The sequence below is a fragment of the Ascaphus truei genome, chromosome 10, assembly GCF_040206685.1.
Source record: "Ascaphus truei isolate aAscTru1 chromosome 10, aAscTru1.hap1, whole genome shotgun sequence".
In the NCBI taxonomy this organism is placed as follows: Eukaryota; Metazoa; Chordata; class Amphibia; order Anura; family Ascaphidae; genus Ascaphus; species Ascaphus truei.
The window spans coordinates 2,633,950-2,651,411 of NC_134492.1; the positions used below are offsets into that span (position 1 = coordinate 2,633,950).

Consider the following 17,462-nt stretch of genomic DNA (forward strand, 5'->3'; position numbering starts at 1 on the left):
ACCAGCTCAAAGTAGTATTTTGACATTAGTGACTTGCTGCCCATACATCAAGATAAACACACGTGATAAGCAGCTCACCTTCAATGTTTTTACATCATGTGCTTCTGCTGACATTATATTACCAGGAAGGAAACCGGACTATAAACACATTGGCCTTCTCACTTTCTAATGTCACCTTGTGCCTTGATCTCTTCTAGAAACTGCTTGGCCTAACTGATTTAGAACCAACAGTCTGTATGGTTCTGTGTGTTTAAAGGGCCAGAATATAATTTGTATGAATGTAAGCATACAACAAAAGACAAAAATACCCAATGCTACATCCAATGTGACAAAATACATAGTTAAATACTTCAATGTTGGTATTCTCATGAGTAGTGAGTAACGGTCATTTAGTTAAACCCTTTGGCCAAAGGGTTTAACTAAATGACCCTTACTAATGAGAATACTAACATTGAAATATTTAACTATGTATTTTGTCACATTGGATGTAGCATTGGGTATTTTTGGGAATATATATATTATAAATTATAATAAATCTATCGTTATAGAGAAAAAGAAAGCAGGCTACAAAAGGCGCAAAACAGTGACAACAGGTGAATGGACAGAAAACACCTGTGGGATTAAGAGACGTTGAATGTCCTTAGAAGGATCCCTGGACGAGGTAAGAGCTATAAATGAGAAAGATGCTGTAAGGAATTGGGGAACACGTCTCCCGCGGCACGTTCCCTCCTTACCTCCCGCTGCACAGCATCCCGCTGCAGGAGATCTGAGAGCGCGTCTCCCGCGGCGCGCTTCCTCCTTACCTCCCGCTGCACAGCATCCCGCTGCAGGAGATCTGAGAGCGCGTCTCCCGTGGCGCGCTTCCTCCTTACCTCCTGCTGCACAGCATCCCGCTGCAGGAGATCTGAGAGCGCGTCTCCCGCGGCGCGCTCCCTCCTTACCTCCTGCTGCACAGCATCCCGCTGCAGGAGATCTGAGAGCGCGTCTCCCGTGGCGCGCTTCCTCCTTACCTCCTGCTGCACAGCATCCCGCTGCAGGAGATCTGAGAGCGCGTCTCCCGCGGCGCGCTTCCTCCTTACCTCCCGCTGCACAGCATCCCGCTGCAGGAGATCTGAGAGCGCGTCTCCCGTGGCGCGCTTCCTCCTTACCTCCTGCTGCACAGCATCCCGCTGCAGGAGATCTGAGAGCGCGTCTCCCGCGGCGCGCTCCCTCCTTACCTCCTGCAGCACAGCATCCCGCTGCAGGAGATCTGAGAGCGCGTCTCCCGTGGCGCGCTTCCTCCTTACCTCCTGCTGCACAGCATCCCGCTGCAGGAGATCTGAGAGCGCGTCTCCCGCGGCGCGCTTCCTCCTTACCTCCCGCTGCACAGCATCCCGCTGCAGGAGATCTGAGAGCGCGTCTCCCGCGGCGCGCTTCCTCCTTACCTCCCGCTGCACAGCATCCCGCTGCAGGAGATCTGAGAGCGCGTCTCCCGCGGCGCGCTTCCTCCTTACCTCCTGCTGCACAGCATCCCGCTGCAGGAGATCTGAGAGCGCGTCTCCCGCGGCGCGCTTCCTCCTTACCTCCCGCTGCACAGCATCCCGCTGCAGGAGATCTGAGAGCGCGTCTCCCGCGGCGCGCTCCCTCCTTACCTCCCGCTGCACAGCATCCCGCTGCAGGAGATCTGAGAGCGCGTCTCCCGCGGCGCGCTCCCTCCTTACCTCCCGCTGCACAGCCTCCCGCTGCAGGAGATCTGAGATCGCGTCTCCCGCGGCGCGCTTCCTCCTTACCTCCCGCTGCACAGCATCCCGCTGCAGGAGATCTGAGATCGCGTCTCCCGCGGCGCGCTTCCTCCTTACCTCCTGCTGCACAGCATCCCGCTGCAGGAGATCTGAGAGCGCGTCTCCCGCGGCGCGCTTCCTCCTTACCTCCCGCTGCACAGCATCCCGCTGCAGGAGATCTGAGATCGCGTCTCCCGCGGCGCGCTTCCTCCTTACCTCCCGCTGCACAGCATCCCGCTGCAGGAGATCTGAGAGCGCGTCTCCCGCGGCGCGCTTCCTCCTTACCTCCCGCTGCACAGCATCCCGCTGCAGGAGATCTGAGATCGCGTCTCCCGCGGCGCGCTTCCTCCTTACCTCCTGCTGCACAGCATCCCGCTGCAGGAGATCTGAGAGCGCGTCTCCCGCGGCGCGCTCCCTCCTTACCTCCCGCTGCACAGCATCCCGCTGCAGGAGATCTGAGAGCGCGTCTCCCGCGGCGCGCTTCCTCCTTACCTCCTGCTGCACAGCATCCCGCTGCAGGAGATCTGAGAGCGCGTCTCCCGCGGCGCGCTTCCTCCTTACCTCCCGCTGCACAGCATCCCGCTGCAGGAGATCTGAGAGCGCGTCTCCCGCGGCGCGCTTCCTCCTTACCTCCCGCTGCACAGCATCCCGCTGCAGGAGATCTGAGAGCGCGTCTCCCGCGGCGCGCTTCCTCCTTACCTCCCGCTGCACAGCATCCCGCTGCAGGAGATCTGAGAGCGCGTCTCCCGCGGCGCGCTTCCTCCTTACCTCCCGCTGCACAGCATCCCGCTGCAGGAGATCTGAGAGCGCGTCTCCCGCGGCGCGCTTCCTCCTTACCTCCCGCTGCACAGCATCCCGCTGCAGGAGATCTGAGAGCGCGTCTCCCGCGGCGCGCTTCCTCCTTACCTCCTGCTGCACAGCATCCCGCTGCAGGAGATCTGAGAGTGCGTCTCCCGCGGCGCGCTTCCTCCTTGCCCCCTGCTGTACAGCCTCCTGCGCACCTTACAGAGTGCGCGCGCCCACGGAGGACTTTCAAGGTTCCCACGGAGCTTGGCTCTGCCCCTCCGCTTGTGCCGTGCGGGCGCCCTGCGTGGCGCGCACACGTGACACGCACACACTGCTCCCCAGCTGCGCATCAATCTAATATCTCCCTCACCTGTCTCCTGCTTCTCTCAGCCTATCCGTGCCTCCGCAGAGGCCGCTCCTCCGCTCCACCCCCTTCTCTCATTGGACTCCTGTTGCTATATATGCTCAGCTCTGTCACTTCCTCTTTGGCTGAGCATGGTTATTGGCCGCCTTGTGTTCCCACATCTCTATTCCTGCCTCGTTCCTGTCTGTGTACTAACCTTTTTGCTGCGTGCCTCCCTGTGTACCGACCCGGCTAGACTTTGGACCATTCTCTGGATTACCGACCCCGGCTGGCCTCTGACCTTCCGCTCTTCTCCATCCCTGACCACCGCAAACGGACTATGTACTTCTCTACTGGCTCCAACCCTAGACCACAGCACTTCGGACTCTCTCCTGGCATCTACCTACGACCTCGGCAAGTATCAAAGCTAATCCTTGTTAACCCAGACCCGGCAATATTGACTATCCACCCCCCAGGCGCGCTTCCGCTGATGTGGTTGCGCAGTTCTATACTTTCCCACCTCAGTACCGGGGTCGCGCCTTGTTCGTGGTGAGCGCAAGCGTTACAGATGCCAATATAGTGAAGTACCTTTTTATGTATCAATAACAGCGCAAGAAAAATGGCTACTTACTGCGTAGCAGAAATAATCGGGCATGTCAGGATAAAATCCTATCTTTTAACTGCAACAAAGGGTCTGTTGGTCCATGGAGCTTCTTTCACAATGCACGCTGTTTACACCCGGGTTGGAACTCCGTCGATGACCCGTTCACCCTCACCATCCAGATCTCGCGATCGTTGGTCCGTGACGTCACAACCCAGAACTAGCACTGTTGGCTCCCTCGGATCCGTCGGCTTGTATGGATGTATGGTGTAGCACACAGTTCCAATAGCCTTGAAGAAGGCTTTGCAGCAAACTGATAGGTAGTAAAAAAGTCAGTGTAGCAGACAAATTTGGGGAGATCTTCTCAGAGACCCTCACCCTACGCGTTTCGTCTGAGTAAGACGACTTCTGGGGTATGTCATGTGATCTACCTGGAAGTCTTAAGTAGGCACTGCAAAGCTCTGATAGGCTATGCAAATTTACCAAAGTGCCATTACTAAAGTGTTCCTGGTGTCTGACAGACAATTCAATTAGTATTTAAAACGGGTTAAGAACCCAATATATTTTTAAATAAAAATACACATATACATATTTTAATAACATATACAAATATATTTTAAATTAATCATTGCGCGAAAACAAGTCATGTTAACCATATATGACTAAATTAGTTGAAACCATTACACTTGCAAGGCATAGTTAAATGGGTGTTAACCTGTCTCAATGAAGAGAAATTAGGGACAGGACTAAATAAATTGATATTCTCTTATATTAGGAAGGCACCTAAATCAAAGTCCACATTTAGACCCAGAGGTATAAGGGTTTTTAATGTATGTATCCATCTGGTCTCAAGTTTTGAAATGGTGTTGATGGTGTCTCCTCCTCTCCAATTATATATCAGTTTGCCAATCCCAATACAAACTATACCTGCAGGATTTGTGTCATGGTGTTCAGCAAAATGCTTGGACAGATTGTGATTGTGATACATATAGTATATCACAATCTCAAAAACCAATAGACAATACCGTTCTGTGGCTAACGAAATGCTTTTATTTGTGCGAGCTTTCGAGATACACTGATCTCTCTGGAGATGTTACAATGGATAAAGCATGAAAGATTTTTACTTAAAAACATTGCATCCTGGAATGTATCTGTGACTGAAGCCTATCCCTCCCCCTGTGCAGTATGCGATTTAAGACTTACGGTGTTAAATGGTCCCTGAAAGCGCTCACAGTGTATACAGCCCTTTACAAAAAGTGTGTGTGGAGTGGGCGTGTATACCAATGTTGTGGGTAGGTGTAGAAATGTAAGAGGGTGTTGCATTTCTATTAATGTGTGTAGTTACTATGTGTTCCCTATTGGTATATAGGGATAGAATTACATTGTATATTTGTATGTGTAAGAGACAGCGGTGTGTGTATTCATATAGCATAGTATGTATAGTATGTATTGACATGGCCTTTAGCGCTCATGAGAAGAGAGAGAGTTCTCGTGTCAATAGTGACTCATAAAACTTCGGTCTCGGTTTAGGCCATCGCTAAGTGTTCCGAACAGTTGCATAAATTTGTATTCCTGCAACCATCTCTCTTTCGGTGTTCTAAGATTACCTTTGAGTATGGCCACCTTCAGATCTTTCATCTTATGGCCAGAGTCAGAGAAATGTTCGCCGACAGGACTGTCTCTTGTTCCGCATGTGATGCTGTGGCGATGCAGGTTCATTCTCTTGTTTAGCCCCTGTCCCTTCTCACCTATGTAGTAGCAGCCCCCTGGGCATTTCATGCACATGATGAGGTACACGACATTGCTGGAGGAACAGGTGAACTTTCCTCTGATTTTGTACTCCAGATTCCTGTGTGGTATTTGTATTGTGTCCGCTGTGTGGAGCATTGCGCAGGTTTTGCATCTTTCGTCCTGGCATGGTCTTGTCCCGCATTCAGTTGTATTGTTTAAATACTCTACTCCTCACCATCATTTTCTTGAGATGATGAGGTTGTTTGTATGATAATAAGGGTGTTTCAGAGAAGACCTGTTGCAGTCTTGTATCTTTCTGGAGAATAGGTTGTAGTTCCCTGGTGATATTGCGTAGGGCTTCTAGGTGTGGGTTATATGTGACCACCAAAAGGTACCCCGTCGCTTGTCTCTTTCTGTCTGTATTCAAGGAGATCACTTCTTGGTATTCTGGTGGCTTTGTGGATTTGCTGGTCTACAATTCTGTGGTTATATCCACTGTTTATGAAATCCAATCTCAAGGCTGTAATCCGCTGCCTCTGTCTGCTGTGTCGGAGCATATCCGGTTGTATCGTATGGCTTGATTATAGATGGTTGCATGCTTGGTGTGTGTCGGGTGGAAGCTGTTGTCCTTGCAATAACTGGCTCTGTCTGTAGGTTAGCGGTATACAGAAGTCTGTAGTTGGTTGTTTTTTATAGTAATGGTGGTGTCTAGGTGTTTGAGGTTGATGGTCGGGTGGAACGTATTGAAGTTCTCATGAAACTGTAGGAGGTCCTGTTCACCAGAGGTTCGAATCAGGAGGATGTCATCGATGTAGCGAAGGTATGTAAGGGGTTTCAAGTGACAGGTGGAAAGAAGGTCACTTTCCAGTTTTGCGCAGAACAGATTGGCATACTGTGGCGCTCTCCGAGTGCCCATAGCAGTCCCAGGTTGTATGGAGGTATGTGTCATTTCCAAATGTGGAAAAAAGAGAAACAAGGGAGCAAAGGACAACAGCCAGAAGGGAATGGCAAGACTTTGTGGTAAACAGTCAAAACTATGACAATACAAATCAGTATAAAAACAGTATAGAAAACGAGGAGTGCACAGATCTGCACCCAATGGGGAGTTAGGGTGGTGTTGTAGAGCAATAATCAATAAGTGCATTACTTACACGGCCATGTGTAAGCACAGAAGAATAGAAATATATCTTTTGTCACTTCCTTCACAGTCTGCACGGCTGTGTGTAGGGTCAATCAGTGGGACTGGTCTGGGTCAGACGACGTGATGTCATCTGTACCTCTCTCCCACGTAGTTCTCCCATGATACAATAAAATGTATGGCGCGTATTTCAGATAAAAATAACAGCATTTATTGGTAGAAAAACACATATACACTCACATGTAGAAATGTCCTTGTCAGCAAACGTAGAAGCCGTGTACACTCCTGCAGTGATGTATCTCTGTCACCGCGTCCGGTAACAGGAGCTGTGTCAAGCTGGAACTGGAGTGACTGCAAGCGACTACGGACGCCTCCACAGGACAAGAAAGGCTGGCGGTTTGGAGCTATGCGTTTCGCCGTTAACACGGCTTCATCAGGCTCCGTGTTAACGCGAAACGCGTAGCTCCAAACCTCCAGCCTGTCTTGTCCTGTGGAGGCTTCCGTAGTCGCTTGCAGTCACTAGCGCCCTAGTTCTTGTTTTTTCATTTCCAAATGTGAAGTAGTTATGGGTCAGAATAAATTCGATGCATTTAGTCACTGTCTCTGTGAGTGGCTCCTGCGGTCCCAGAAAGTATCTGCAGGCTGAAATCCCACCTTTGTGGGGGATGTTAGTGTAAAGTGACTCTACCTCCATAGTTGCTTGTAGTGTTCCTGTTGGAAGGGGGCCAATGGCATTACGTTTGTTAAGCAGGTCGGTGGTGTCCTGGACACACCCAGCTATATCCAGGACACCACGACCTGCATCATCTTTTATTTTTTTTACATTTTGCTTATAAAAAACGGATGCCACGATCACACCGCGGGGTTGAGCTGTATGTGTATATATATATATATATATATATATATATATATATATATATATATATATATATACATACATACATACATACATACATACATACATACATATATACATATATACATATACACACACATACAGCTCAACCCCGCGGTGTGATCGTGGCATCCGTTTTTTATAAGCAAAATGTAAAAAAAATAAAAAATAATAATATATATATATAATCAGAATGACCTAGGCACAGAACAAGAGACAAACAAAGAAAACAAACATAGGGTAGTATACCTGTACATTAACACAGATTGGATCTGTGATTAGTAACACACACATTTTAAAGAGTAAAGTAATGCATGTCTACAAACTATTGTTGGAACTGGAATCAGAGATATTTTCTTATTTAATAAATAGAGGGAAGCGAATGGGTCCCTGAGGAAGGTCACGCTTGATTGATCGAAACGTTGGAGGTGGTGCCATGTTACACTGAATACAGTTTTATTGGACCTACTGGACTGTGTGCTGTCTCGTTTTTTCCGGACTCCAATCTGGTAAAATCTATTTTTTACATGTGCATATGGGACAAGCATCAGCATTTTTTCATTTGTTTACAGTGTGCCAACGGAGTGTGATTTTTTTCCTATATATATATATATATATATATATATATATACTATATATATATACTATATATATGGACTAACAATTTATATAATAAGACAAGCTTTCAAGGGTTTTCCCTCTCTTCCTCAGGTCAGCATCAGTTATATTATATCAATTATATTATATCAATTGTTGTCCAAATAAAAAAGATATCACCTAATACTGAAGTACTCATTTATTCGCAACTGGACCAACACCAAAGGTGTATAAAGTAATTAAAAACAGTGGAAATATAATCATCTAGATATCTGTAAGTATAAAGGATGAAATCACTGCCAAGGATGGACCTAAAACAATACAGAGGATGCGGTGAATGAAAACAGACACCAACTAATCCAGAGTATGGAGACAAAGGACAAATAAACAAAAAGACAACAAGAACAAATAACAATGATACAAGAAGAGGGGAAAGAAACAAAGGGATAAACCAACACCAAAGACCAAAAAATTAATTTAAAAAAAACGGACCAAAAAAGGGACCTAATGAGTAAAAATAAATACTGGAATCAAAGTAGAAAGTAAAAAACTAAGAACTCCAAGCTGCTCCCCACAGGATCGCACCAAATCCACCACGCAATATACAAAACAAAGGAGAGCGCTTCTCCATAGCGTGATTCCGGAAATATAACAGTTTATTGGCTCCAAAAGAACCCCAAACTAGCATGCTGGACAAATAGGACTAATGCTTGGGTGCCAGGTAGAGGTCAGTATCCGGAGCACCGCTTCCTGGTCATGCCGGTGATGTACGTCCGCTTCCGGTCATGCGATGGCGCACACAGCTCTTCCTCCGGAACTGGGTGCGGAGATACGTGGCAGTTACTAGGAATGTCCGGACGCAAAACACACTACGCATTTCCTCGGTTCCGACTTCATCAGGGGGAATATATAATGAGATCTGGGACGGTGATTAGTTCTGTAACACGAGCCCACATACTGTACTTTGCAACCTCAGTTAAGATTTCGGTTATAATATGAAAGCTCCGCTATTAATACTAATCTAGTGTTAACTTGAAATCGCTCCGTGGGGAAGAGGCGTGTAACTAAATAGAGACGAGGAAGCCGCCTTGCGCCTGATTGGGAAGATGGAAGCTCAATTCATTGGATAAAATTATGCCCAACCACAATATGTAGTAATATATCAAGGGAGATAAAGGAGGATTTTACCTGCAAATGTCCAAACTATATATGCGTAAGACAACAATCTGTTTTTATTCTGGTATTACTGCACTGCCAGTGGGAGCCGAACGCATCAGAAACCAACGTTTTGGCATTTCATGGATATTTATGATTAACTGCACAGTATTTAAAGTTTAAACAGAAGTCCAAAGATCAGAGAATGTACCGGTAAACTGATTCCGCAGAGCATCACAATTGTTATGGGACTGCGACTCTGGTTAGATGTGACACCGGTAAATTGTTAACTTAAATATTTACAAGTAATAAATGTTTGATTGGCTCTGAGATTAGATCTAATCCAGTGTGCGCACTCTCAGTGCTTTATGTACGGTGCCAAATGGAGGTGAACATTACTGCAGTTACAGTACCCAAGGTATAGTATGTGGTATATTCACTGCTGTGTGTCGGTGGGTGGGATATTTCTGTAGTCGGACACCTTTGCACATAGCATTGCTTTCACTAGACGGCCCTCCCTCCATTACTATATTTTTGCCACCTGGTCCAACCCTATCCACCCAATCTTAGCAGCATCCCCGAAATTCAATGATAGGCCTCACTTGTACCATCTGTAGGGTGTGGTACGTTGGCAGGTGAAGGTCCTTTATAGCCCCCTCCTCCTTTGTGCTAACGCTGTGCTTATTGTCGACCTGTTCGCAGGCATGCTGATTGCTCCTCGTGCTGCCCGCTGCCTTGGGATTAACTCGCAACTGTTGAAGACTGTTAATTCCTCCCTATTCCTGGGGTTTTCCACCTCTGCCGTACGTATCCCTTCACGCAACCCAATGGGCTTGTTACACAGCGGGTCCCGGCTCTAACCGCGTTACTAAATTACATTGGGACATTGTTATAGGAACTGCAGATGCTTCCTCTGTGAGGATATTAATCGCATTTCTATGCTTTGCTTTTCAGTGCCAAACATATGGCTTAAAACATTTTTTAAATGATTATTTTTGGATGGACCCTTCAGTTACATTTTAACATCATTTGTTTTTAGCTAAAAATAGCCATTGCAATAACAAATTCCTCGTCGCATATCTTGACCCTTGTGCTTTAGGGAAAGAGTGGTTGTTTTTTACTATTTATAAACAGGAAGAAATTGTGATATTTATCTTTAGCCAAATATACATGAAACATAGTTTTGTTTTAGGAATAAAACTCAGCCAAATTTGTAATACATAAAGTTTAAAAAGTTAATCGGCCTAAGAATGCGCAAAGTAATGTTAAATCTTTCGGAACTGTTTCCGGGTAAATTATAGATCAAAGTAAATGAGTAAAGTTTGGGCAGTTCAGGTAATACAGTATAGAGATAGATAGGTATATCATTAAATCTCATCTATTATACACGGGTTACTTCTGCAGTTTCTACAATGGTAAAAGTGGAATTAAAAAAGGAATGTGTTTGTGATGTGTATGTATTTGCGGTGTGCATGTCATATACAGTGTATCTATCTATATATATATATATACACACACACACACACACACACACACACACACACACACACACACACACACACACACACACACACACACACACACACACACATACATAAGGGGAAATAAAAAGGGTGGGTCATTCCTATACTGCAATGTGTATTTTAAATGTGCCAATGGTTCATATATATTATTATATACATTTCTTTTCTGGTATGGTTATTCTTGCTTTATAAATGTAGAATACGGTCTTTGTTCTTGTTATTGCATAAAGTATCCATTTTATAGCTTAGACATAGAGTCTAGATCACCGGATCTCCTGGCTAGTAAAATATGATCCCATTATTCCCCTGTAACATGTAACTACCTATAGAAATGGAATCCACGCTCTCCAATTAAACTAAAAACGGAACTAGGGTGCAGCAAGGGGATAAAATGTATATGGTAGAGACAGAAGTTCGCCTAAAGCTAACGCAAGAACCCCAATTGCTGCCCTCAAAGTGTGATATGAATACCGTAATGATAGGGGTATACAATAACCCACTAAAAGAGTCGTTTATTTCTCCTTTAATCGACACATCAGGGTGAGTATCGTATGTACTGATGTGTCGATTGAAGGAGAAGTAAACGACTTGTCCTCTGTAAGATGCCCTATTTCCTTTCCCTAAGAGATTAGTTTGGGTCTGCTTCCATCTCGCCCTGCTGCTCTTCCGCACACCTTGGCTGGCTGGGTACCCTGCTGAGCTCTCTGCTCACAGTTCCTGCCCCCGGGTGCTGCGTGACACCTCGGCTGGTCGGCAGAGTACTTCTGTCACGGTGTAATAGGTAAGGCTGTTCTACAAAGTGACATTTTCCAAAGAAGACAAACTGTCGCATTATTTCATTTGAAGGAATCGGGGGGATAGGCTAATTTTCTTTGCGGATTTTGATCCATCACGGATCGGGCGGCTCCTTTGGTCCATGGATCTAAGCGAATCGGTCTCAAAGGGCGATGCGTACAATCCAATCTGTGAATTCCGCAAAGCGCTGGAGGATTCTAAGCGTACAATCCGCTGATTTTCCGCAATCTAACGAAGGATTCTAAGCGTAACATCCGCGGATTCCGCAATCCAACGGGGATTTTTTTTTAAATTCATTGGATTGCAGAAATCCGCGGATTGTACTCTTCTAATCCTCCAACGGTTTGCGGAATCCGCAGATTGCCAGAATCCGTGCGAATTGCCAGAATCCGCAGATTGCCAGAATCCGCGCGGATAGTATCCAATGGCGGTTTTGGATTCATCCGCACGGATTGAAACTGGAACAAACCACCAATGGATTTGACACCGTGGGATGTATTTTGAATGGAAATCTTGGGAAATCCCGTGAAACAGATTTTGATTCGCATATCTCTAGTTGGCAACTGTCGTATTATAGAGTAAAGTTGCAAGGAATACTGGACTGAATCGTTTGCACATTGTTCACCTGGAGTTAATTGTTTGATATGTTGATTTCTCATGGGGCATTTTAATGCATTTATCTGGGCTCCTTCGTTTTTATCAAGAGAAGTGTAGGGTAATGATCCTACAGCCAGGGCTCAGGGGCTAGTGAGCGTAAATAACCAATCCATAATCAGCGATAATACCTCACAGAGCAGGCACATCAATGGTCTAATAACACAGCGCACAAATAGTGCAGGCTAGGGGGAGGGGTGAGAATGGGTAACAGTAAGAATCGCCGACTCGCCCGGCTGACTGTAGGAACCTCCAGCCCACTCCACCCACAGAAACACCTGCTGTCACGCTGCAACCAGTGTGCTCGGCTAGTCACGCTGCAACCAGTGTGCTCGGCTAGTCACGCTGCAAGCAGTGTGCTCGGCTAGTCACGCTGCAACCAGTGTGCTCGGCTAGTCACGCTGCAAGCAGTGTGCTCGGCTAGTCACGCTGCAACCAGTGTGCTCGGCTAGTCACGCTCAACCAGTGTGCTCGGCTAGTCACGCTCAACCAGTGTGCTCGGCTAGTCACGCTGCAAGCAGTGTGCTCGGCTAGTCACGCTCAACCAGTGTGCTCGGCTAGTCACGCTCAACCAGTGTGCTCGGCTAGTCACGCTCAACCAGTGTGCTCGGCTAGTCACGCTCAACCAGTGTGCTCGGCTAGTCACGCTGCAACCAGTGTGCTCGGCTAGTCACGCTCAACCAGTGTGCTCGGCTAGTCACGCTCAACCAGTGTGCTCGGCTAGTCACGCTGCAAGCAGTGTGCTCGGCTAGTCACGCTCAACCAGTGTGCTCGGCTAGTCACGCTGCAACCAGTGTGCTCGGCTAGTCACGCTCAACCAGTGTGCTCGGCTAGTCACGCTCAACCAGTGTGCTCGGCTAGTCACGCTGCAAGCAGTGTGCTCGGCTAGTCACGCTCAACCAGTGTGCTCGGCTAGTCACGCTCAACCAGTGTGCTCGGCTAGTCACGCTCAACCAGTGTGCTCGGCTAGTCACGCTCAACCAGTGTGCTCGGCTAGTCACGCTGCAACCAGTGTGCTCGGCTAGTCACGCTCAACCAGTGTGCTCGGCTAGTCACGCTCAACCAGTGTGCTCGGCTAGTCACGCTCAACCAGTGTGCTCGGCTAGTCACGCTGCAAGCAGTGTGCTCGGCTAGTCACGCTCAACCAGTGTGCTCGGCTAGTCACGCTGCAACCAGTGTGCTCGGCTAGTCACGCTGCAACCAGTGTGCTCGGCTAGTCACGCTCAACCAGTGTGCTCGGCTAGTCACGCTGCAACCAGTGTGCTCGGCTAGTCACGCTCAACCAGTGTGCTCGGCTAGTCACGCTCAACCAGTGTGCTCGGCTAGTCACGCTGCAACCAGTGTGCTCGGCTAGTCACGCTGCAACCAGTGTGCTCGGCTAGTCACGCTGCAACCAGTGTGCTCGGCTAGTCACGCTCAACCAGTGTGCTCGGCTAGTCACGCTGCAAGCAGTGTGCTCGGCTAGTCACGCTGCAACCAGTGTGCTCGGCTAGTCACGCTCAACCAGTGTGCTCGGCTAGTCACGCTGCAAGCAGTGTGCTCGGCTAGTCACGCTGCAACCAGTGTGCTCGGCTAGTCACGCTCAACCAGTGTGCTCGGCTAGTCACGCTCAACCAGTGTGCTCGGCTAGTCACGCTGCAAGCAGTGTGCTCGGCTAGTCACGCTCAACCAGTGTGCTCGGCTAGTGGGAGAATGTTCCACTGGAGAATGTGCCCTGAATCCGTGCGATGTATCCACGTGCTACCAGCTGGAGCAATAAAGGGAAGGTCACCAGGGAAAGCCGTGCACCGGGGGGGAAGGTAACCAGGGAAAGCCGTGCACCGGGGGGGAAGGTAACCAGGGAAAGCCGTGCACCGGGGGGGGAAAGGTAACCAAACGCAGCTCTAAGAAAAAACGGCTTATTTATTGAAAAAACGAAGAAGTAACTTGTAAGCCGTTTTTTCTTAGCGCTGCGTTTGGTTACCTTTTCCCCGCCCGGTGCACGGCTTTCCCTGGTTACCTTTTCCCGCCCGGTGCACGGCTTTCCCTGGTTACCTTTTTCCCCGCCCGGTGCACGGCTTTCCCTGGTTACCTTTTTCCCCGCCCGGTGCACGGCTTTCCCTGGTTACCTTCCCCCCCCCGGTGCACGGCTTTCCCTGGTTACCTTTTTCCCCGCCCGGTGCACGGCTTTCCCTGGTTACCTTTTTCCCCGCCCGGTGCACGGCTTTCCCTTGTTACCTTTTTCCCCCCGGTGCACGGCTTTCCCTGGTTACCTTTCCCCCCCCCCGGTGCACCGCTTTCCTTCGTGTTTATGCTGCAGCATCGGGGGGAATTCCGTGCTTTTGGGGATGGAAGGAAATAAATGTTTTCTTCAGCTGACCCCTATACCTGAAGGTGTTCCCACCTGTACAGCACGCGGATAGTTCAACTATAATTTATTTCTTGCAACAAAAGGTTGTAATTAGTTTTTTAAATGACGTATATATTTAAACAGGAGACCGCTCTGTAATAACCTGCATCTCATTATATAAGGAATAACTCATTATTTAGTCTCTTACTTTCAGGCAATGTCTTCAAGACACAAAAATGCTAAACGAATTCAGGGGATTGATGGCAACGTGTGGTAAGTGATGACAGGAAACGCAGATTAATAACTGCACTTTGTTTGCATTGTACGTTATATGTATTGCATGAAAAATGCAAGATTGGGACAGTCCAAGATTGGGATATTTAAAGAAGCAGCAAGATTAAAGGTTATAATATAAGTGTATACAGGATGAAAGAGGCACCAGGTTACCCCTTTGGGGAGCATGGGGACACTCGTCCGCTACACATGGCTCTGTAGTAACCCTTTGGTTGCCTGAGGGGCCTGAAACACATTGCAGGAGGCTCATTGCAGGATTTGGGGGCTGTTGTTACTTGCACATTGAAATATTCAGCATCTGTTCATAGATTCATATTAATTTCCACAACAACTGTGACCAGCTGCTGCTGCTTTGAGCATCTTTCCCATTACGTACAAGGCACCAAAATCTTCCCTTTACCCCAATACCCTCTCCTAAAACATCACTGCTTACACATGCATGTTTCTTCTTACCAGCATCAATTACTCATGATATCTTTGTAATAAGGGTATGAGCCTCTCATCAGTAAGTTCCTCTTTAATATGCTTCTTTAAAGCTGAGGATTAAACAAGTCTGAGGTTTTACAGCAGACATTGGGACAGGAGGCCCTCATCTGGTGGGACAGGAGGCCCTCATCTGGTGGGACAGGAGGCCCTCCTCTGGTGGGACAGGAGGCCCTCCTCTGGTGGGACAGGAGGCCCTCCTCTGGTGGGACAGGAGGCCCTCCTCTGGTGGGACAGGAGGCCCTCATCTGGTGGGACGGGAGGCCCTCATCTGTTGGGACAGGAGGCCCTCATCTGTTGGGACAGGAGGCCCTCATCTGGTGGGACAGGAGGCCCTCATCTGGTGGGACAGGAAGCCCTCATCTGGTGGGACAGGAGGCCCTCATCTGGTGGGACAGGAGGCCCTCATCTGGTGGGACAGGAGGCCCTCATCTGGTGGGACAGGAGGCCCTCAACTGATGGGACATGAGGCCCTCAACTGGTGGGACATGAGGCCCTCATCTGGTGGGACAGGAGGCCCTCAACTGGTGGGACACGAGGCCCTCAACTGGTGGGACACGAGGCCCTCAACTGGTGGGACATGAGGCCCTCCTCTGGTGGGACAGGAGGCCCTCCTCTGGTGGGACAGGAGGCCCTCCTCTGGTGGGACAGGAGGCCCTCATCTGGTGGGACAGGAGGCCCTCATCTGGTGGGACAGGAGGCCCTCATCTGGTGGGACAGGAGGCCCTCATCTGCCGTCACGTTCCATGTTTGTTTATCACTTCCAGGGTAGATTTTACGGCACTTGCTGCGGATCCCACCGTTGTGAACCTTGGGCAGGGCTTTCCCGATATCTCTCCTCCTTCCTATGTGAAAGAAGGGCTCGCTAAAGCCGCAGCAGTTGATAAACTGAATCAGTACACCCGTGGATTTGTAAGTAACGATGAATGTGTTTCCAGAGTGTAACCCTCATGCCCAGCTCCCTGGGGAGGTTATATCGCTGCAGTGGTATATTAGGCATCCTTCCGCATTGATTTACCTTGTCTCAGGGGCTGTCAGGGGTATGCTGGGCGATGGAAAAGATGGGCGCCAGGAGGTTTGTAGTTCTAAACATGACAGGCTTTATTGATAAGTCAATAGCTACAGATTATTTTCCAGGTGCGTTACTGCATCCCTGGAGAGGCACATCACTTGAACGTTGACAGTATCTGTAATCATTTATCTTCTTTCTTCGCTTTAGTGCTATCGGGGACTCCTCACAGGGCTACCCTGAGCATCCCATCTGGGGACATCTGTTTAACTATATCAGACTTACTTCCTCTCTCTCTTTACTGTTTCCTGATTGAGGCACCAGAGGGCATATTCAACTTGTTCTGCCATATGCTTCTTCCCTTGGGGGTGCTCAGTACAGGGATCTTATACTTCCTGCTTTCCCTTGGGACTGCTCCCCAAAGGGATATCTGGGCCCTCACTATTCCCTTCGGACTGCTCCCCACAGGGATATCTGGGCTCTCCTCATTCCCCTGGGACTGCTCCCCACAGGGATATCTCGGCCCTCACTATTCCCTTGGGACTGCTCCCCACAGGGATATCTGGGCCCTCACTATTCCCTTGGGACTGCTCCCCACAGGGATATCTGGGCCCTCGTATATTCCCTTCGGACTGCTCCCCACAGGGATATCTGGGCCCTCGTATATTCCCTTGGGACTGCTCCCCACAGGGATATCTGGGCTCTTGTAATTCCCTTAGGACTGCTCCCCACAGGGATATCTGGGCTCCCCTCATTCCCTTGGGACTGCTCCCCACAGGGATATCTGGGCTCTCCTCATTCCCCTGGGACTGCTCCCCACAGGGATATCTGGGCTCTTGTAATTCCCTTAGGACTGCTCCCCACAGGGATATCTGGGCTCCCCTCATTCCCCTGGGACTGCTCCCCACAGGGATATCTGGGCTCTCCTCATTCCCCTGGGACTGCTCCCCACAGGGATATCTGGGCTCTCCTCATTCCCCTGGGACTGCTCCCCACAGGGATATCTGGGCTCTCCTCATTCCCCTGGGACTGCTCCCCACAGGGATATCTGGGCTCTCCTCATTCCCCTGGGACTGCTCCCCACAGGGATATCTGGGCTCTCCTCATTCCCCTGGGACTGCTCCCCACAGGGATATCTGGGCTCTCCTCATTCCCCTGGGACTGCTCCCCACAGGGATATCTGGGCTCTCCTCATTCCCCTGGGACTGCTCCCCACAGGGATATCTGGGCTCTCCTCATTCCCCTGGGACTGCTCCCCACAGGGATATCTGGGCTCCCCTCATTCGCCTGGGACTGCTCCCCACAGGGATATCTGGGCTCTCCTCATTCCCCTGGGACTGCTCCCCACAGGGATATCTGGGCTCTCCTC

At 49.1% G+C, this 17,462-nt stretch overlaps 2 protein-coding genes across 7 annotated transcripts in view; one reads left to right on the forward strand and one right to left on the reverse strand.

Annotated features, from left to right (window-relative positions):
* The window catches only part of LRRC8B (leucine rich repeat containing 8 VRAC subunit B), a 62,399-nt gene extending 62,187 nt beyond the window's left edge, over window positions 1-212 (reverse strand). Inside the window, exon 1 of the mRNA XM_075615582.1 lies at window positions 79-212. The gene's annotated coding sequence lies outside the window, so the exon portion shown is untranslated. The remainder of the gene's footprint in view (window positions 1-78) is intronic.
* The window catches only part of KYAT3 (kynurenine aminotransferase 3), a 59,792-nt gene that overhangs the window by 4,814 nt on the left and 37,516 nt on the right, over window positions 1-17,462 (forward strand). The window contains exons 2-5 of one of the 6 annotated variants that reach the window (XM_075615589.1): window positions 549-661; window positions 9,709-9,809; window positions 14,522-14,580; window positions 15,852-15,996. In XM_075615589.1, the coding sequence (XP_075471704.1) occupies window positions 9,711-9,809; window positions 14,522-14,580; window positions 15,852-15,996 (303 nt within the window). In that variant the 5' untranslated portion in view covers window positions 549-661; window positions 9,709-9,710. Of the gene's footprint in view, window positions 1-548; window positions 662-9,320; window positions 9,425-9,708; window positions 9,810-14,521; window positions 14,581-15,851; window positions 15,997-17,462 lie in introns of those variants that run through there. The other 5 variants (XM_075615591.1, XM_075615593.1, XM_075615590.1 and 2 more) reach the window with 5 other exon arrangements.